The 22,106-nt window shown below is 41.2% G+C and overlaps 1 protein-coding gene across 5 annotated transcripts in view; it reads left to right on the top strand.

Moving 5' to 3' along the window:
- The window catches only part of LOC142590061 (alanine--glyoxylate aminotransferase 2, mitochondrial), a 50,717-nt gene that overhangs the window by 4,943 nt on the left and 23,668 nt on the right, over positions 1 to 22,106 (top strand). For 4 of the 5 annotated variants that reach the window (XM_075701906.1, XM_075701918.1, XM_075701926.1 and 1 more), the window contains 8 exons: positions 2,471 to 2,547; positions 4,541 to 4,731; positions 6,678 to 6,801; positions 7,829 to 7,923; positions 9,253 to 9,346; positions 10,677 to 10,871; positions 13,043 to 13,135; positions 16,349 to 16,421. In XM_075701906.1, coding sequence (XP_075558021.1) covers positions 2,471 to 2,547; positions 4,541 to 4,731; positions 6,678 to 6,801; positions 7,829 to 7,923; positions 9,253 to 9,346; positions 10,677 to 10,871; positions 13,043 to 13,135; positions 16,349 to 16,421 — 942 coding nt within the window. Of the gene's footprint in view, positions 1 to 163; positions 187 to 2,470; positions 2,548 to 4,540; positions 4,732 to 6,677; positions 6,802 to 7,828; positions 7,924 to 9,252; positions 9,347 to 10,676; positions 10,872 to 13,042; positions 13,136 to 16,348; positions 16,422 to 22,106 lie in introns of those variants that run through there. The other variant, XM_075701936.1, reaches the window with a different exon arrangement.

Below are 22,106 nucleotides of genomic sequence, written 5' to 3'. Positions count from 1 at the left end.
TCTTTGTTTTGATTTGTATGTGTGTGTATGTGTTTCTGGCAAGTATTGGCATTAATTTGCGAAATTACTTCATTTCTGGCTCTCTGGCCAATCTTTCTTGTGGGTGTGTGCCATGTTTTTAAGGACTTCACATCAGCCCTGCCATGGTGTACAAGGCAGTCATACACCAGCGATGAAGTGAAAAAAGTTAGTGATGCTGGCAGCCATTTGCAGTCTATGTTGTATTAGCTAATGAAAGTTATGCCAATCTTTCCTAATCTTTGTTTGTTTTTATACTATTGTAACATACTTAATTTAGTTCACAGAGGTATTTTAAAAGAATTACAGCATATCCAGCACATTTGTTGGAATCTACATTAAACAAAGCTTTCTTGAATCGTTTCAATTAAATACTATGCAAAGAGGTGCATGATGTTTCCCATTATATCTTATTTCCAACTTACGCAATTGTTTACACCTTAATTCTGCTATGCAAACACTAGTTCACATATGGGCTCATGACATGCAACATGAATGCACTGATGGCTTGCAGTCAAGTGTGACATTTTATGAGTGTTGTAGGAAGCATTGTGAGCAAAGGTGGATGTACAAAGAAGTATGAAACATAGCTATGTATGTTTAATGCCTCAACAACCCTGATGAAGACGTGATCAATCAATCGCCTTCGCCATACGACTATAGAGGCCTCTCACTAAGTCTGTTTGATGAGACGTCCTTTGCAGATCTCTTTTGTCCTGTAGATGTTTTTTGTGCGCATTTCTTCTCTGCACCACACCTCTGTGGGAGATTTCCCGCTATATATGCTCAGTGAGACACTGACGTCAAAGCTAGGGGAAGAGGCAGAGAAGCTAGGTTGTGATGCTACAGCTGACTAACTATAAAGCAGTATTCACATAAGGGAGAAATCCACCTCCCCATGGCACGAAGTGCACACCACATGACCACTACATCACGTTTTTGTCATGTTTTCATGAGGCAGCAAGGCCCCTCGGAGCTCCCTGCAGGGATGGAGAAGCACCAAGCCTTTGCACGTGCATCTGCTAGGCACGTGATCTTGTCGTTAGCCGGGGAGGTAGAGGAGGCTTACTGGAAATGATGTTATAGATGGTCCTGCATTATCCATCTGGCCAATCCCCCATAGTGGCTACGTGCCAGTATATCCTTAGGATCTACATCTATGTTATCCTCGGGAGAAGTTCCCCATGTGAATACCACTTAATATGTGATAGCATTATGGGGATTGCAATGCCTGCAGGATTGGTGCACGTTACTAACCACATTAAAGCCCTTGGGAGGACACAGATCATGCACTGGTGTAAGGGTCAGCCCACAAAGTCACCACATTTAATTACACACAGTCTTTGAATGGGCCGACTTTTGATTACACCATCTCCGGGACCAGTCCAGTTTACTATTACACGGTGTTCAAGATTGGCCCACTTTACTCGGCAAGAGATCAACCAACAGGCACACAGAAACACAAAGAAAGCTTTGTTTAGAAAAAAAAAAAAGAGCCTATAGAAAAGTGTACAGTTTCACTTCTTAAAGTGTCCCGAAACAAATCTGAGCTTGAAGACGAGCGAGCGGTTTCTCTCGCCTTCGCAACCCTCCCCATGAGTGTCCTCCTCCTAGATGTGTACTTCACTAGAAGATATGTGGACATTATGCCAGTACCAAAAGTCACGTTGGCGTTCTTGTTTGAAAACGCCATCAGCTTCCGCTTATCAGGACTCCACACTTTTTTTTTTACTCTTCTTGCTCTTCATGCTCAATGTATGCTGACATGACTGGTGCCAGGCTGAGGGTTTCTGCTAAATGGACATACTTTGAGCACGGGGCTTCCCTCAATTCTACTGTAGTAGCACGCACCCTAAAAGTTTTTGTTCATGAATTGCAGTGGCAGGATTGTGCTGCTGAAAGAATGATTTAAAAAGATTAGTTAAAAAGAAGTATGGCTGGTATCTGTATTGTATTATTGTTTATAAAGAAGTAAACCTTCACAACATTTGGTGAATCTGTTAATGTGAACAGTCTGTGGTGAAATATCTGAAGCCTGTTCGGTGCTCCAAATTACAAGACGTGGCTGCACATGTTGAATACATATTTCCTGACTTTTGACAGTTCAGTAATGACATTAGATTGTAAGAAGTGTTGAAGGGCTGTGAAGTTTGTTGTATGGAGCATTAGAGGCAAGGCTGTACTGGAAGCTAAGCCAGTAGTCTCAGCATATATTTTATTATCTTTGTTAACAGAGTTATAGAATAAGTTGAATTTAATAGCAACTATAAGTATTTTTTGTGGCATTGTGCTATGAAGACTCCTGTACTGATAACATGGCATTTAATTCTGTAGTCTTAATATGAAAGCAATTGCAGTGGATGCTTTTAAGCTTTTACAATGTTAAATATACCTCATTGCGTTGTGTGGTAGGCTTATTATTACTTTGTAAAGGGCACATATTTTGTTGCAGTTATTAAAGCCACACGGCAAATGACAACATCTATTCCGGAAATCCCACCATGTGATGTGAAGCCAAAGCCCTACCAGGTTAGTGAGCAGTAAATGAGCAAATGTGTTTCTGTAGGCTCGATGAGCTTGCCTGTTTACTTTTGTCCTATCGCCTGTGTTCAATTCTGTGTATTGCCATGGTACCATCATGCCGGAATGAAATGCAAGTACAGGAAATCAAGCTAGAAGGCACATTTCACTTTCTGCATTTGCCAGTGTGTGTAATGCTGTGATTCACAGACACTTAGCATATTCTGAGTGTACTCGCACAGGATAGCTAAATATGTATTGCTTATGAAATTTTCATTTAGTTTGTTGCATCAAGAAAAGCTGCAGCAGTATCAGTGTTTGAGAAACTGCACCTTGCTTGTCCCCTGCTAAGCATGCTGCGCACGAAGGAGCACATATCATGAAGTCATGCTCTTCAAAGATTTACCAACAGAATAACTTAACTCCCCATGAAAGTGATCTTTAAGAAATGGAAATGTTCTTTTTGCTGTAGATTTGGTTTCTGGAAAAAAATAAGAAAATTGCCAGTTTCACCTGAAGGGCCAAGCACTGACAGCGATAGCAAGGTTTAGCATTGTGCTTGAACTTCTCTGTTCTTACTGTATGGGGGCCCAACTGATGTAGACATGACACATAAGGGTGCAGCAAAATTTCTGGACCCCTTAAAAGTTTTAACACGTCGTGTAGGGCCTGTAATGGAATTGCACAGGTGCCACTACGCTGCCTATAAAGAGCTGCACCAGTAAAATTACATCATTTTCAGGTTTGATCACTGATATTGTTCTGCACTTTTATTGTTAAATAGTCCGAGAATATTTAAGATAAAAGCCATGCGCTGTGAATGTTATGTTTCATGATATTTGTTTGCGGGCATGGACCAGGTCTTACAAGAATGTAAGACCTGGTCTGAGCAACTTTGGTGGTTGAACAGTATAGCATCTACTTTGCATATATGACATGCATAAACATATAGCAGACATATCCGTAAATATATGTGGAACCTCACGGCAACAGTGATGACGATGGTGAACATTCGCCTGGAGTGTCCATATAATTGCTAATGCAACAAAATAAGAAATTCATAAACCCAATATTATCTATTTCTTTATTTTCACCAAACACATCTGTTTTGGAAGGCTCTTGCAGTCACTAAGCTTCCTTGGTATACCAAAAGCACATATATAAGAGCAGTGCCCTCATTATAGCACTAATAATTGCCGCTTTTAGACATTTTCACACAGGGTGCCTATCAAATTCTACCATAGTTTCAAAAGTTGGCAAACAATGAAAAACATTAGATTATTTTTGCCAAGAATAAAAACTTCAAAATCAGGAGTATAGCTACACTTGAGACAGTGACATTTAGCTCATGCAATTGTGATGATCTCTCTGTTTTTGTTTGTACAAACAGTGTGTGAATATTAAGTGGGATCATTTTATAAGTGGGTTTGATTGTACATTGAACACAGCATAATAATTGCGTTCAAAATAGTGCTTCATTAACTTTTTTGTTCGTCACCACTTCGGCCATGCAGAGAGTATATTTATGGTTTCAGAGGTGCTATGTAATAACACGCTACCTAGCACATTCTATTGTCGAGCATCTAATAATTCATGCTGGTTACAGAGAACATCAGTCAGATGAGGCACAGATGCTCACTGGAGTGCTGAGCATGGTGCTAATTCGTATCTTTGAATCTTGCAGTTATCCAACAAACCTTCAAAGATGAGGGGGAAACAATGTCATAAGACATGGACAGTGTAGAGAATCAAATATATGACAAAAACAAGGCACCGATCTTGCTTAGTCGAACCACTAAAGGAAATTACTTCAGCTCAAAATGTCTAAATGTCATGGAATTTATTTTCTTGCTGTGAAGTGCCATATACTTTTGGAACACATTTTGTTATCCTCAGTAGAAGAGTGCTTTCATTCTATCAACTTCCCTATTATCTGAAGCTTGCTCTTTTGTGTTACAATGCTGTTCCTGGTTTCTTGCACTTGTTACCTACCTTTCTTCAGGGAAAACCATGGGCAGAAATTGTGGCCCTGCGAAAGCACCACTTGAATCCAAGTCTGAGCAGCAACCTCTTGTACAAGGAACCCTTGCTGTTCACACAGGGCCACATGCAGTGGCTCTGGGATCACAAGGGGAAACGCTACCTTGACATGTTTGCTGGCATTGTTACAGTCAGCGTCGGTCACTGCCACCCGTGAGTGAAACAAGCAACATGACTTCTTCCGTTTTGGAAAAGCCTTCGGGCCTCAGCAGTTATAATTCTCAAATGCACTTTTTCACATGTTATGCACATGTTATTTCAGGTTCTTGTAAGTACAGAGTAAGTGCAGTTTACACTTCACTTCCAAAAGTCCAGTTCAGTGTGCTTCAACTGTGCAAACATTGCCAAGAGCTTGGAAGGGTTTGCTATTCGCATGATACTGTGTGTAGAAATGCGCTCACACTGCACATTCATTGGCTTGCATGTACTTCAACTCCTGCTTTCATTTCCCTGCACTTCCACACCTATGTGCCATTGCCACATTTCTGAAAGCCATTTTTTCTCAGCATTGTCTTCCAAAGTCCTTGTGTACATACCATAGTCCCACTGCCTTTTGCTTCTCTGCAATCAATCAATCAATCAATCAATCAATCAATCAATCAATCAATCAATCAATCAACTTTATTTCCTTTGGAATAGGAGGAGTACAGGACTAAAAGCTTGAGCAGCTTTTGAGAGGGTTGCCTCAAGTGTAAGTAATGTGCGCCCTGCAACATGAACAGGAATTATCCCTTTTGGTAGCTTCAGCATGACCAGTAGAATTCATAATCTAATCATCAGCTGTTAATCCTAATTTGAATTATTCAATGTTTCACATATTAAGTTTTAAATAAAGAGCTTTTCTGCCATAGAAAAGTATAATGTATTTGCAAACATGGTCAAGTTAACTGATGTCGAATTCACAGAAGTTCAGTGTGACATTACTTTATTTATTCATGCTTGGTTATGCACATGTAGAGTCTCAACACAGCTGTTTACTATGGCAGCACTTTTTGAGGCTTTTTGAGGTGCATCATTATGTATACCCACTAGTGGGTCACACATCATGTTCCCCAGGTGCTTAATTGTGACCCACATTTGAGTCATGCACTTATGCATTCTTTTTGAGCTCCTAAGCGATGGTACCACCATGCTTGCAATCATAAGCAACAAACAATTTTTATTAGTGTTGATTTTTCGCAAAGCTATTGTTTATGCACCACAGGGAAGACTTGCCATTTTACAGCCACACAGAGGGAATAACTGTTGTGATGTAGCAGTGACCCATGCCGCAGTGAATGTGTTAAAGCATGTAATACTATAGAACAGAACAGATAATTATTTCATTAGTAAGTGTCATTGAATTCTTAAAAGACTTTAGTGCATGGAAGCTGCACCATTCAGAACATGAGGCCTTTTGATGTGTGTGGCAGGCACATACGTGTGTAGTAATATATATATATATACACACAATCATAAGAAGCCAACAAACAAAGACACCAAGGACAGAGCATAGGGGAAATTACTTCTACTTACTGATTGAATTAAAGAAATGATAAATTAATGGAAATCAAAGTGGATGAATAACCAACTGGCCGCAGGTGGGATATGAACCTGTGTTTTCGCATAACGCGTGCGATGCTCTACAAGTTGAGCTACCGCATCGCCGTTTTCCCGTCCCCTTTCTGGGGTGTTTATGTTTTGCTACTAGAACTAACCCTGGGGGTGTTATCCAGCACCACTACTCACAAACCTTGGCGGTAGATGCGGAACATCCTTTCTGCCGCAGGCGTCGCGAGTACATGATCTATTTGGGTGATGGCAACTGGTCAATAAACCCACACATGCTACCTGAATGTATCAATGTTGCTGGATTTGAGAGCCTTGTAATGTAATGAACGAGAAGAAGGGGAAGATCTGAGAAGATGACCACATCTGGTTGGAAAAAAAAAATCAATTTGCAAGAGTAGCCTCTATTTGCAGCTTTTGTTTTCATTTTATTTTGTGTCTGTATAGATAATTCCAAAATTGCTGCAACTATGTATGCTGCCTTATTTTTGGTTTTGATTTTCCCCTCAGTTTTGCTTTGGAGGTAATTTTACTGTTCTTTGCACTTGCAGGAAAGTAGTTGCAGCTGCTGAGAACCAACTGAACCAGCTCTGGCATACATCTAATTTGTATCTTTACCCCTCAGTGCACGAGTTTGCTGAAAAACTTGCTGCAAAGATGCCTGGTGACCTGAAAGTGAGATGATACTAGCACATTGTGTGTGCTAGCTTTCACTGAATAAAATTCATTGTTTATATGTAAAGTATGTTGTTTAACAGCAATTATTAGAAATTGCATATTGGTCCATTTGATATTTTCGCAGCTATGTTTGTAGCTTCGTCTTATGAAATGAAGTTTTTGCTATGTTCATGTATAGCTGCTATGGAAAAAAAATCTGTAAAAGGTTCTATTGTATGTGTCCACTTTGACAGTCCACACTCTTAAAGCATCATATCATGTAGTGATTAATAGTTACCCAGTCAGAGTTGTTTTCTTGACTCATTGGCTTCAAATGCATTTCATCTTTGTTGCTGTATAGTGCAAAAGACTGAGCCTATTTGTGTATCGTAATGAAGCAAGGCTGCTGCAAACACAACTAGCAAGCTGCTGTATCACAGCTAAAACAAGGTGGCAAATGAGAAGTGTTGGGTGTGTGTATTACTTCATTACAATCTATAGATTATTTAACTATTACCATATTGTAATGAGTCTAAATGTAAAGATTAACATTCAGCAGAAGTCTACCTCGCTGGGAACAACTATTAAAACTGAGAAAACGAACGAAAACTTCCTGAAACGTGACTTTTCAGAGCTATTCTAGCTCTGGAATGTCAGATTTTAGTAAAAAGTGATGGGGCTTTCACAGCTTTAGGTAAAAAAAGAAAATAACAGTTGTCTTGAACTTTTCTTTAGCCATGCTACCAATTGGTCACCTACTGGAACTCTACGCAGCTATGAAAGTTCCCAAGAATTTAACATCAGAGCTTGACCTATAAATTTTATGTTGTATGACCTCATAAAAAGATTATTTAATTACTATTTTGCCTTTACATTCCTTCCTTGAAAGCTCTTAGCATTTATTACAAGTACTGTATTACAGAGCTCTGTTACTTTGCATAGTTTGTGCTTGTTCATTGATTATAGTAGAAAATATGTGGTTGAACTACATGAGGCTTTGCTATTTATACATTCCATTCGGTGCATTTCATTCTCTTTTGTGTAGGTGTGCTACTTCACTAACAGTGGCTCAGAGGCCAATGATCTGGCCATGATGATGGCACGGCTTTACACAGGAGCATATGACATTATTGCTCTGAGGTGGTACTGTTGCCAAATTTTAAGCTCTTTGCATGAAATAGAAAATGTCACATTTTTATTTTTGGCTGCACAGTCACTGCACTGAGGAAACATAATATATGCATTCAGCTGTGAGACTTGTGTTTTTCAAATTTTATTTCATTTATCTCCCCCTTTGGTTGTTTTTTTTCTCATGCTTTTCATTCTCAAATCTTTTAAGATGCTGCAGTGACCATCTTCATTTCTGATGCAACTTGAGCATAAATTTTGGATGGGCTCATTTGTTTCTCCACCCTCTTGACACAGTTCAAGCAAATTCACAACCAGGATGTAGTAAAAGGAGTCTTTGTGCGAGACAATCCATGCACATTTGACAACCTGCTAAGCAATTTGCACAGAAATAAGTAAAGCAACTTAGAATCATGTAGCCTGTTTTATTATTTAGTGTGGTAATATTGGCCTTCCTCCAAGGATATATGCACCTAACACACTTATTCCTTGTGTCATCTGAATTAAACATTCTTTATTTTAGCAGAGCAAACTGTCAGTATCTGTGGGATAGAATTTCATCTTTAAATTTTCTCCTGAACAGTCACAAAAGCCAAAAACATCCCTTTGGATGTTCACACATACAACCAAAGTGCCATGGATTGAAACAAGGAAAACAATGTTCCTGTCTTCACATGTTTACATCTCCTCTGTCTCCATATTTTATTTCAAGGTGCTTAATCACAGTTGTGAACGCAGTTGTGAATCACAGTTGTATTTGCCAACTATCCCAGGTTGCAGCTTTTCCCCAGTGGACATTTATCTATAGCTCATTAGTTGTCATAAATTTTAGTATGATATTCCCATTAATAAAATTGAATAAATAAATAATTTAGCCAATAATATTACTTAATGTTGCACACATTTGATGCTATACCATTATTTCAAGCTTACAGTGCAGCCGTTTCTTATTTATTTATTTTTTGTTTGAGCTTATACATTGTACATGACTTGGACATGGAAAACAACAAACAGTGGTGCACATTTACATTGGAAAGAAGCCTCTGTGCAGCATTTTTTCACAGCTTTGAATGTTTGAAGTTGGCCTTACAAACTTGCATTTAAAGTTAGTAAAAATGTGTACTCAAACATTCTTCTATATTTATGCTGTATATTTCATAATTTTTACACATGTTATGGGCAAAGATACAGCTAGTTTGTATTGGTAGGTTTGAATTATAATGTCCAGAAGGATCAGGTGAATATTTGTTTATAGATGTATTTCTTCACTTACAAGGCACCAGTATGAAGGCATCTGGAGCTGACTATAGTAACAATGACAATGTTATTTTGTCGGTACAGAAATGCTTACCATGGCATGAGCCCATACTGTGCCAGCTTGTGTGCTGTTGGCAACTTCAAGCATCACATACCATCCAGCTTTGGCGTATTTCATGTGAGTGCACAATACATAAATAGGTTCAGTAATTTATGTGTGTGGGAAGGTGTTAAAGGTGCACAAAAGGAAAATATTCAGTAGAGCTAGATTGGTGAATTATTTGTCTAGAAATAGTCATTTTTTGTGCGTGAATATATCACTTTCTTGTGTAGAAGATTGCTACCGAAAGTCCCGCTGCTGCTGCTGCTGCTCAATTTGAACCGCCTGTGCCAAAACGGACGAGCTGATGTATTCTCCACATGAACTCCCTCTATGCCGCTCTTTGTGAATCAGCTAGTGTTGACATTGCGTGAGAGCTACCATAGTCCACAACAGGCACCACTCCAATTTTCCATTTGAGTGATTTTCTTGCTTACAAAAGCTCTGTTCTTGCTATGAATCATGAATTTGTTACTACAGAAGCCTAATTAGTTAATCTAGCTGGACTTACTATTTCCTGTAGTGCCCCTTTAACTTATATTGCTGCCAGTGCAACTTCACTAATATGGAACAGGACCGACTATACAAGAGTTAGGTGTAACTGGTTACCTTGATGAGCACTATTACTAAAATATAAGACAAAGAAGTGGTTGGGGTGTAGCTGCAATCATGTTTAATTTATATGCAGGTATCCAATTATGTGCACTTGTGGCAGTATGTACAGACAGACCTTAGTCGGATGTGAAAAGGGAGAGAGAAATAAGGACACCTTTGACACATAATTGCTTGAAATTACAATGTGTCACTGTGGTTCAACTTGGTACCAAATATGCTCTTGCCTGAAACCAAGCATCCATGAGAAAGCTCCACCAGTGACATTCAAACAGGTGAATGTGGAAGGGGAAATGTGCCTTATAGTTTCTCCTGTTTGCATTTCATTCCAGCATCATAGTACACCAGTGCACCGTCACAAGACTAGAGCGTGCAAATCTGAAGTGTTCCATATTTTGCATATCATATATGTATAGTACAGTTCATGAATTTGTTCAATATACTAAGTGACAGCTGTAACTGCATGCTCTGCTAACATGAGGAGCATTGAGCTTTGAAGAGGTATTATTGTAATTCACATGACCTCCTTGTAATGGGCCACATGTTCATGGATACAGCCACATTTATGAATAATGGTTATTTGTGTCATAGCAAAAGTTAACCTGCTTATGTAAGCCATATGAGTCACTGAAATGTCAGCTGAAAAATCACTCATGAGTACAGCTAGTAATAACTTGAAAACCAAATCGATATATGTAATCTGAAAAAAAAAAAATTATTGCATAGTGGAGAAAGTTTGTTGCATTTTTTTTTACAAAATTGCGTTAGGTTCAGAGTGTAACATTGTTTCTTTTAGGCAATGAATCCTGATCCATATCGAGGTGTTTGGGGTGGCTCCAAGTGTCGCGACTCCCCAGTCCAGGCACACCGTACCTGTTCATGTGGTACAGAATGTCAGGCTGCCTCTCACTATGCTAACCAGCTCAGTGAAGTACTACAGCAGTGTGTCTCCAAGAAGAGGGTGGCAGCGTTTTTTGCTGAGAGCATACAGGTATTTTCTGACCTTTTCACTAAGTTTTGTTTGTTGAGCTGATGATAGCAGTACATGCCAATAACAGTGTTAATATTTCTTTGCATATGACTGTTTTATATACAGCACCGCTGGATGGAGTCAGGGTAGTTTAATGAAATTTGACTATCTTTATTTGTACTAAACAGGAGTTGGTATAATGAAGTTTAATAAATTGGATTGTATAATGCGAGTTGTAAGCAGCTCGGGCTGCATTGTTATCTTACACATTAGCATTACAAATGTCCTGGGTGCATATAGTTTTTGCATGGTTTTCAAGTGACTGCAGCTGGAACTTCAGAAACACTGTATGCACCTATATGCAGCTCTTATAGCTAATCACTCTCTTATATGTATAAACACTATATGCAGCTCACTGTTATATAACCATCATTTACCTGCTTAGCTGAAGAGGTTTGGTGCTGGTAAGTGTAGACTGCACTACTGAAGGTGCAGCTTTGTAAATATGAGGGTGAGTCAAAAACGTTCCACACTCTTGTTCCCTAAAAAAAATTTTTTTTCATCATATTGTCTTGTCACTGCCTATGGGATCACTGTCTCTCCAGTAAGTGTTAAGCAAAAGATAAAGGCTGCCCTAATTGTTATCTGCATCAAAGAAGAATAGTGCACAGTTATTCTATTTGTTTGGCTTGAAGGTGTATCTGGTGCTAACATTTTCACAACCACACCTGTTTGTGTGGTCCCTTAAAGGAAGCTCTAGGAGGATGAAGATTCTTGTCCGATGAAGAGGTATGCAATGATACATTTGTAGACTTTTGTGGATTTGTGCATTTGTGGAAAACATTTTTAAAGGAGAGAGTGCAAAAGCTTGTTTATTGATGGGGAAAAGTGTTTTGAAGACATGAATGACTATGTAGAAAAATCATAAGGGGCTTTTCCTGAAAAATTATTAGAATTAATTTTGCTGCCAGAGTGGGAATAATTTGTTTACTTACCTTTGTAATGCACTATGTCAGCAAGCTTAGCTGGGACAATAGTTGCTTTCACCCAACATTCCCAACAAAACATTGTTATGTCATTCCGTACAGTTAATATTTACCAAGCAGTAAATGATGATATTAGTGTTTTTCTGTTATCAAATTTCATGCCATTGTACAAAATATGCAATGGTGGCATACTCGTGAGCTAATAAAGAACAGACAATCAGAAACAGACAAATATTGTCCCATGTTTCCCTTCTGTTAGTGATTGTCTGTTGCTTTGCACCTTACAATTTATCTGTGGCATTAGGTCCACTGATACATATTTTCCAGCCACTGAGTGCTGCAGAATTATGGCAATATTTTTTTCAACATTTTTTTGTTTTGTTAAGGTAACCATCTTTAAATACATGCTTCTAACAGCTAAGAATTAAAGTTAGTTTTGATGTTTAGTATAGCTCTAAACAAATACATTTGTTGCAGTTTATGAGTTTTTGTCATAGAACAGAAAAATTGGGGGCCTCCTTATATTACGCTTGAGTGAGCTGTATCCACTAGTATGAATGGGTTTGGCTCGCACTTTACCTTCATGGTGCTCTCCTTATGTTCTTCTTGCTGCTGACACTGTTGCTTAGCCTCTGCATTTTGAAATCAAAGCAAGGCACACTCTTCATTTGTAGTACCTGTTTGCATCAGTGCTTCACCACCCCAACCGCTTTTAAACCACGCTGTGCAATGCACGGGTATCTTCACAGTGCACTGCACTGCTGTCTATCCACCTAGGCTTTATGGCTATATGTTTTTCGGCAGCAGCGCCAGCGCTACCCTCCTTCTATACTACCCTCTCTGTTTACTATGGAATGCCTTCTCCAGTCTCATGCTTGCCGTTTCTATTTCTCTAGGTGATTCAGGTGGTGTCATTAGCACTCACTCCACCCAGTCACGGCACTCCTCTCCTCTGGAGATATTCCACTGTCTCTCCTCTTTCCTTTTCTCAGTGTCACACTCACTAGGGAAACTTGATGACATACCCCTCCTGCAGTAGACCTGCGACGACATGTAGAATGCTACTGCATGGAAACATGTGAGCAATATAACACACCTAACCATTGCTAATTCTCAAACTACTTCGTTTATCAACAAAATATACAATGAAATACCTCAGTTCCTGAGTTTTGTTGCTCACTATTTTTGCTTTCTCTGTCTCACCAGGGTGTAGGCGGCTCTGTGCAGTATCCAAGAGGCTATCTTAAGAAAGCCTACAATTTAATCAAAAATAAAGGCGGCCTTTTTGTTGCTGATGAGGTAAGCATATTTGCCTGATGGCCACGTAAGTTATTATAGTTGTCCTTATGCATGCCACTGCACTCAACATGGGTAGTATGTACTTATAGCCTATGTCAGTGAAGAACGTGTAAGATCTTGCCACATTGCAGTAGGCTTTTACTACTTTCTAGCTAGTTTTATAGAAAATAAATTTCAGCTTAGGTTTCTTGCTTGCCTTAATTATTGAGGCTTTGCATTCTTATTAAGGCTTGATATTATAAAACACAAGCTAATTTTTGTAGTTAACAGGTGCTAGTCTTTAAACAAATCGCCTAGTATCATAAAAGAAGTAGTATGTAGTGCGCAAATAATAAAAAAAATTTGAACAGCAAATTGAATGTCCTGCTATTTGATTTGGTCTTTAACCTATATACTGTATTTCCCAGACTGTATTTCCCAGACTGTATTTCCCAGTCACACCTTTGTATAAATTGCACCTCCCACTTTTGGGGGTTTCGAAGAAAAAAAAAGAAATTTTGGTATAGGTCACACTGGTGCATGAGACGCACCAATTTTAACTCTGTCAGCACAATGAAGCGCGGTTATGCATGCTTGTACATATATCGCAAAATGCTGCACTTAACTATTTCAGGGCACTACATTTCCGTACACAAAATTTTTGCGAGCCACCAAGCCACTTCACTCAAAGCCATCGAAGGCCTGGTCCTCCAGCGCAGTCAAAAAGTTTACCTACTTTGGCCAGTAACATCGCTGAGTCATCATTGTCAACCTCTGACTAACATTTACAGACGTTTGAGGCACGTCGCTGGCATTGCTTTTGCGGCGTGGTGTACTCTGGAAAAAGAAACGCTCATATTGGTAATGTCAGTGTTAATGGTTTTATGGATATGAAAGTGGCACCATTGTATAAGATATGTCAACAAAAAATTTAGAAAAAAACACATGACCTTTAGTCCGGAAAATGCAGTAGCTGTTATTTTATTTGGTTCTTAAATTGAAGAATGGCTATCCACAATATTATATTTTTTTTTCAAATAATTTTCAAACAAACATGAACGTAGGATGATTGACAGGCAAATTGTGAACAAATAGGCATATTATATCCCAGAAGAATTTCAAATCAGTGAACCAGAGTTGTAAAGCCAATTTATTCCATAATGTGTTCAAAATTATTTTTAAATATTCAATTGATATTTGATATTGCATAAATATTTTATCTGTATGCCAGTGTATCTGGAAACTGTCCAAAAGTTTTGTCCAAAAGCAGGAGAGGCAAGAAATACAGAATATAACACAATAATGCATGTACAACGATAGTTCAATATTATAAGCAATAATACAACAGTTTGGAGTACAACAACAGTTCTAAAAGTGGAAGTAATGCATACTATTCAGATACTTATGTGCCGTCATTGTATTGCAGGAAAAGTGGAAAAGAAAAATCGAGACAGAACTATATAGCAGATTCTAAGGTTTCTAAAGAGTTAACAGTTGCATGTGGAAGCTCGTTTCATTCTGAAATTGTTCAGGGAAACAAGAAAAACTTGAACAGGTTAGTTCTCGCAAAGTACACAGTTAAGGCCAAAGGATGAGTATGATGGGTGTGTCGGGTTGTTAATGGAGTTATATTGGAGGCAGGGTTCAGGACGAGTCTACGATTGAACAGTAAGTATAAAAACTTCAGGTGTAAATATTTCCTTCTGGACTGTAAGGTCTTGATATTGTTAGACTGGATTAATTCTGAGATAGAATTCTCATGGCTGCACTTGCATTGTGTTCATTAACTATTTAAAATTATTTGCAAAATATTCAATTTATATTTAATTTTGCATTATCTATATTTATCAGTATTCAATTTATCATACACAATTACTCTTGTGGAACAACAAAAATGCAACGTTGAGTTGATGGAATAACCAAATTTTTAACAGCCTTTTGTAACAGTACAATCAGTCAATGGCTTTTGTTCTGTTTTGTTTGCATCTCTTCTCTTAGAAGCACTTTGAGCCCACTGCATCATACTGTGATATGTGCAGCAGTGCGGGCAATGTTTTATTTTTAATTATTTTTCATAATTTGTATTGCATATTTTAAGAAACTGTGGAAGCTTGTTTGAGTGAAGTAACTATCAAAGTAGCCAACAGAAGTCATTGGCATGAAGCATGTTTGCCGGTGTATCTACCCGAGAAAATTCTGAAGCTTTTGTCATACTATATGGAGGGCTTGATTTATGAAGTCTATAGGCCTTGGTGCTTGTTAGTTTCTTTCATTGTTGCTTCAATAAATAGAGTATCTTATTATGTAATTATGTTGTGAATTTCATTCCTAAATTCCTTGAACTTGCAAACAGCATTTCATAAACATTGGGGACAGAACACAGAAATAGGCTAGTGGTGTAAGATTGTAGCTTTGTCTGAACAAAGTCTGCATGCTAGCATAGGGGTTGAATGAATAATGGATTAGCTACACACACCAGGCTCAATGCCAAATGAGTCCACACAAACAGTAATATATGCAAACCGTGTTTACCTGATTGCACCAGTGTGCAACAGTTGTATTTTGGCAAGACACTTTACAAGCAGTTGCACACTCAAGTGCACCTGAAACATGCCAGGAAAGCCTTGTCATCTTGCTTGCACCTCAATTTAGCTTCCACCCTTCTGATTCTGCAATGTCCTTTGCAGGTTCTTCTGCCATTAAATGAATCCAGATAAAGCAACCTCCAAAAGCAAGGGTAGTTTAATTTATGCACTTTATAAATTTGTCATTTCCCACAACTATATGACTATAGCCTCTAAAGCCAATGTTTGCAAACTTCACCTTCAAAGGCATGCTCAGTGAGCATGTATTAAGGCCTTCAGGTCATGCAAGAAATCAAGCAAAGGTGCCAATTTTGAGGTAGCACCATCGCTTAACCTGATTATTCTAATTTTCCAATTCTGAATTGAATTGAATTCTGGGGTTTTATGTGTGAAAACCACAATATGATTATGAGGCACGCCGTGGTGGTGGACTCCGGAATAATTTTAACCACCAGGGGGTCTTTTAACGTGCCCCCAATGCACGAGACACGTGCGTTTTGCATTTCGCCCCCATCGAAATGCAGCCACCACAGCTGGGATTTGATCCCGCGCCCTCGTGCTTAGTAGTGCAATACCATAGCCGCTAAGCCACCACGGCAGGTTTTTCTCATTCTAATGAGGCATATTGTATTGCTCTGCTCCTCTCTAGGTCCAAACTGGATTTGGGAGGACTGGTGACCACTTTTGGGGCTTTGAAGGTCATGGCATAATGCCAGATATTGGTAAGTGTGGATACATCAATACTACTTTGACTTAAATTTTTAATCAGACACAAGGAGGCGTTAATACAGCAAATAATTTATTTTTAAAATGTATCATTTGTGCATGTCTTCTACTCAAACAGATGTAGGTTATTATTATGCACTATAAAAGAAACAAATTGTACATATTTTTATTACTACGGGGGGGGGGGGGGGGTGTTAAATTACCTTTTATAGCATTTCTACATCATTTTTGTTTGTGTATATGCTGTAAAGTTCTGTTGCGACCTATGTATATTTGGTGAAATTATGTTTGAAGAAAGGTTTTCTTGAGTATTACATGCAACGAAAAAGTTCTCTTGTGGGCAAGTGAAAGGAAACATGCATATATGTGTGCTGTTAGTCTCATGCTGTAGCCAGAATTGAAAGCAAAAGGCGGAGGCGACATACAGTGGTGGAACAGCCATTTCACCTTTCGGCGCAGCTCCTGGCGCAGGAACAAAGCGGATTTGGCACAGCAGCAACAACTTTTGGCACAGGGTCCAACGGACATGGCTTACCATGTACCATGTAAATATTGTTACGTTGCAGAAGTCGCATATAAAATGTACTTACAATATTTACAAGAGAGACAACGCATAAACAAGATGGCTGTCGAGACCGATTCCACCTCTACGCATCAAATCGTCGTCTTCTGTGTGGCGCCACGCTTGGTTGCACCGTAACATAACCTGCCTGTAAGGGCGCTGTCTCAGTACTAACTATAAGAGAGGTGAACTCGTGGCAAGGCTTCAGCTGGGATACATGCACAGCATCCATGGGGACACGCAAGTCCAGCAGAGCAATCTCGTAGTTGACATTGCCAAGCTGACGCAATATCGTGTAGGGCCCTGTGCAGCGTGGCAACAGTTTTTCGGAGAAGCCGACGTGGCGACATAGGTGTCCATAGGAGGACAACGGATCCAGGAGGAAATCGAACGTCCCAATGTCGGCTGTCATACCTTATCTTCTGTGTGCCCTGAGACTCGGTGAGCCGGCAATCTGGCGTGCTGTGCGAGCCTGGGCGAAGATGTCTTGAGCGTATTCCATGGGAGTGTTCATCGCCGAAAGAGGCAGGTGTGTCAAAGGGCAAAGGGTGGCAGCCAAACAGAAGGTAAAAGGGTGAAAAGCCAGTGGTCTCGTGACTGGACGAATTATAGGCGAAGGTCATGAAGGGTAACATGCTGTCCCAATCACTGTGGTTGTCGGAAACGTACAGAGACTGCATTTCTGTCAACGTGCGATTGAGCCGCTCCGTCAGTTCGTTTGTCTGCGGGTGGTAAGCGGTGGAAAGCTTGTGCTCTGCAGAACAGGAGCGAAGTAGGTCTTCAAATACTTGGGACAAAGTGTGGCCGCAATCAATGAGGAGCTTCCGGGGTGCGCCGTGATGATGATGTCATGTAAAAGGAAATCTGCCACCTCAGTTGCACAGCTTGTGCGCAAAGCCCGTGTTATCGCTTAACAGGTCGCGTAATCAGTCGCGACAACTACCCGCTTATCGCCAGATTTCGACGTCTGTAAAGGGCTGAGAAGATTGAGACCAACGCGAAAGAATGGTTCTGAGGGCACATCGGTGGGGTAAAGGTGTCCAGAGGGCAGCACAGCAGATTTTTTGCGGTGCTGACAGGGCGCACAAGCTGAAATGTAGCGGCGCACAGAGCAGTACAGGCATGTACAGGCCTGACCAGTAGAAGCAGCACCGTACGAGGTTGTTAGTATGTGAAACGTCGAGGTGGCCTACAGTAGGGACATCATGCAACTGCTCAAGAACTGATGTCCGTAACAATATTAACTGATATAGTTAATATGTTGTGGAAATGGGTGTGCACGAGGCTTACCCTGCAAGCGCACTCAGGAAAGGACACAACACTTGTGCATAGCGCGTTGCACAAAGGGCACTATGGCCGTGTTCATTGATACGGCACAGGGAAGGCACCACAGACAGATTGTCAATAAAAGCATGTTTATTAACCTAGGATGCAACACAGTGTGACAGTTATGGCTTGTGGGCAAAGGCTCACCGCAAGACCTAACGAGTTTGCAAGCCTGCACTGAGCATGACTTGCAATATACTGATGTCATGCTATGCTATAGGGGCCGCAAAGGTATTGCGGCTGCAAAAAAAAATGCCGGCAGTGCCACTGAACATGCGCGAAACACAAATACGGTTTTGTGTTTGCGTTGGTGCCACTATTTCACTAAAATACGAAATAACGAAGTGACCCAAACTTGGCGCAAAAGCTTTGTGCCAACAAACATGGCAGCACTCATTGGATGTGGTGGAACATACCATTCTGAACTATGCATCACGTGCGATTCCGATCGCAGCAGCTATTTTGCGGAGTCCCGCTATCACCCATAAACTTTGAAAAAGATTACCTTTAAAGGGACACTAAAGGCAAATATTAAGTCGAGCTAAAGTGATAGATTAGTGCTCGAGAATCTCTAAGGCGTCAATATTATCGCGAACAGAGCCTTAATAATCGAGAAATCGAGGTAAATGCAGGACATGATTAGAGACTCCTCTGGGACATTCAAGTACTTGCCCGATGATGAAAGCACTCCTCAGTTAAATTTTGTGACTATTACTCAACCACTCATTGCAAAAAACATCCTTGTACAGTCGACTCCTGATAATTCGAAGCCGCTTAATTGGAATTTTCGGTTAATTAGAAGTGAAGTGCTGGTCCCGTCAGTTTTGCATGTAATCCTATAGAAGAAATCGCTCGATAATTCGAAGTCCTCATCCAGTAATATTGTTTAATTGGAAGTTAATTTTCAGCCGGGATCCTCGAGGTGACCGTCATTCTTTGGTAGAATGTGCAATTTTTCAAGTGTTGCAACAGTTCCGTGCTCCGCGTTGGTGTCATCGCCACCGCAGCCGCCCGCAACGCCATCCTTCTTGGAGCGGCGCGATTATTCACTGCTACGGCTGCCGTGGCCTCCGCGATCAACTCCGGCGGGAGGCGAAGCGGCTCCCGCCGGAGGCCACGCGCGGCTGCCGCGCGTGGCCGGAGCTGATCGCGGAGGCGACGCGGGTGCCATAGGTGCACGCAGCGCTGCATACTGGCAGTGGCAAGTTTGTGCGAGATTAGTCTTGCAGCGTGCGCAGCTCGAGGCGTGTGTTGGTCGAGCGCCTTTGTGCGGGAAGCTCGTAGGCTAGGTAACGAGTGATTCGGAATTGACTGTACCTAGTCGCACAGTTTATAGCCATGGCAAACCGTGGCTCTTATCGCACGCTCGACTTGGCAACGAAAGTCGAGGTTTTGAAGGAAGTTGAGAAGGGAGGTGCCGCCAAACAAGACATAGCGCGGAAGTACGGGATCAAGCCGAACACGCTCTCTAACTACATCAAGAACAAGCGCACAATAATGGATGCATTTGAGAACGACAAGTTCAAGACTTCTCGGAAGCGAATGCGCACCGGCGCTTACCCAGAGTTGGAGAAGGCTCTGCTGGTTTGGATTAGGGAGGCCAGGAGCAACAAACTTCCTCTCAGCGGAGACATCGTTGCGATGAAAGCCCGAATGCTTGCAGCAATGTTGGGGATCGATGACTTCGTTTCGTCAGATGGATGGCTGACGCGCTTTAAAGATCCCCATGACCTGGTTTTCAAGAGCGTGTGTGGTGAAAAGGTGTCCGTTAACCAGGAAACATGCGCCACGTGGAAGGACGGAAAGCTGCGTGAATATCTCGCCGAATACAAACCGGAAGACATCTTCAATGCAGATGAGACTGCACTCTTCTATCGGCTTCTACCAGAGAAGACCCTGACATTCAATGACGACGACTGTGCTGGGGGCAAACGCAGCAAGGAGAGAGTGTCGGTGCTGATCGCGGCAAACATGACTGGCACGGAACGATGTCGGTTACTTGTGATCGGGAAAGCCGCGAAGCCGAGATGTTTTAAAGGTGTGAAGACGCTGCCTGCGGACTATGAGGTGAACAAAAAAGCGTGGATGACGGCCGAAATCTTCAAGAGCTGGATAAGCAAATTGGACCGCAAGTTTGCTGCTTCGAACCGCAAGGTGTTGTTCCTTGTCGATCACTGCAGTGCTCACATGAATGTGCCAGCCTTGAGTGCAATACGCCTCGCATTTTTGCCTGTAAACACAATGGCTGTTTTGCAGCCAATGGACCAAGGCGTCATCAAGAATGTTAAAGTCCTGTACAGGCGGCACCTCCTCGAGCGCATGATTTTGTGTATGGATAGCTCCACAAAGTACGAGGTGAGCCTGCTTAGTGCCATCCACATGTTGGAGCGAGCATGGGATCGTGTGCAGCAAGAAACAATCGGAAACTGCTTCAGGGCTTGCGGTTTTGTGGCAGCTTCTTCGGAGGATGCCTCTGAAATTTCAGCGGAGGAAGCGTCAACAAGCGAGCTTGACGGCACTGATTTTGGTGATGCTCTCGGGGACGTCAATTTTGAAGATTATGTCGCCGTAGACAAGGCGGTCGAAACTTGCGGTGCGCTGACGGATAGCGAAATTGTAGAGATTATTCGGCCCCAGGAAGCGACCCAGGAAAGCGACGATGACGTTGAAGGCGAGCTGCAACCTAAGGCTGCCGATGTAGCTGCGGGCCTTGCTCTTGCGGAGCGCTTCTTTGCCGCTGAAGGTAACGCGGAAGAAGCGTTCCGCCACATCTACAGTCTGCAGAACTTGCTTTCAGCAGCGCGATTCGGCAAGAAGAAGCAAAGCAAGATGACCGACTATTTTTCTTAGAGAAAATACTCGATTTCGCCACAAATAAAGTGCTGTTTTTTGTGTTTTGTGCTTAATTGGAAGTTCGTTTAATTCGAAGTTTTTTGCGGTCCCCGTGAACTTCGTATTAACGGGAGTCGACTGTATTGTATTATAAGTTGAAATAAAATGCTATTTGTCCAGTTCTATATCCTTTTTAGAAAAAATTAACTAATTGAAATTACCCTTAACAATGACGCAGGTGGTTGAAAGGTTTCGTTTTCACTCGACTCCGTGCCGCCCACGCTTTTGCGTTTCAGTGGTTCAGTTATTGCGTAGTGCTTCACTAGTTTTGCTGGCTCGCGAAACTCGTACAAATTGTAAGTAACAGAGAATTTAATTTCCATGTGATGTCGCGATATGCTCAAACAATCTACACCACTTGACTAAAAAGCAGCTGCAGCGATGAATCCACCGCTCTATCTTGGCTTGGTACCGCCGTCTGTTGGGTGCGGCTTTACTCACCGACAGCACCCTGCCGATGGCAACAAAGGGTGGTGATGGCATATGCAACGTCACCGCTCCCCGGTTTGGGTGGCGGGAGATTTGAATTGTGGTAAAGGTATTCGGACCCTTCAGATACAATTTTCTCGTAAACTAAGTCCTTTCTTGGCAGGAAACAAGTGTTGTGAGGTTTCTGCAATGGTATTTAAACAGTCAACATCGACTTAGCATCAGCCTTTAGTGTCCCTTTAATGCTAGAATGTGACATCCTCCTTTGACAAACTGCGCAGTACCATGCAGGTTTGATGAACACCTAAATAAAGCACTGGCATGACGGTACAGCGGCACTACATTGTACGTCCATCAGAGAAAAATGCGCGAATGACGAATCAGACGTCTCCGACGGGCCCATACAGAAACTCATTGGAAGGGCCTCTGCTTCCTTCTGTAATGATGATGATAGCATGCTGTTGGTTTTTAT

This window comes from Dermacentor variabilis, chromosome 1 (genome assembly GCF_050947875.1).
Source record: "Dermacentor variabilis isolate Ectoservices chromosome 1, ASM5094787v1, whole genome shotgun sequence".
NCBI classification, from domain to species: domain Eukaryota; kingdom Metazoa; phylum Arthropoda; class Arachnida; order Ixodida; family Ixodidae; genus Dermacentor; species Dermacentor variabilis.
The sequence above is the reverse complement of the archived record's forward strand: the minus strand, read 5'-3'. Positions and strand labels throughout refer to the sequence as shown.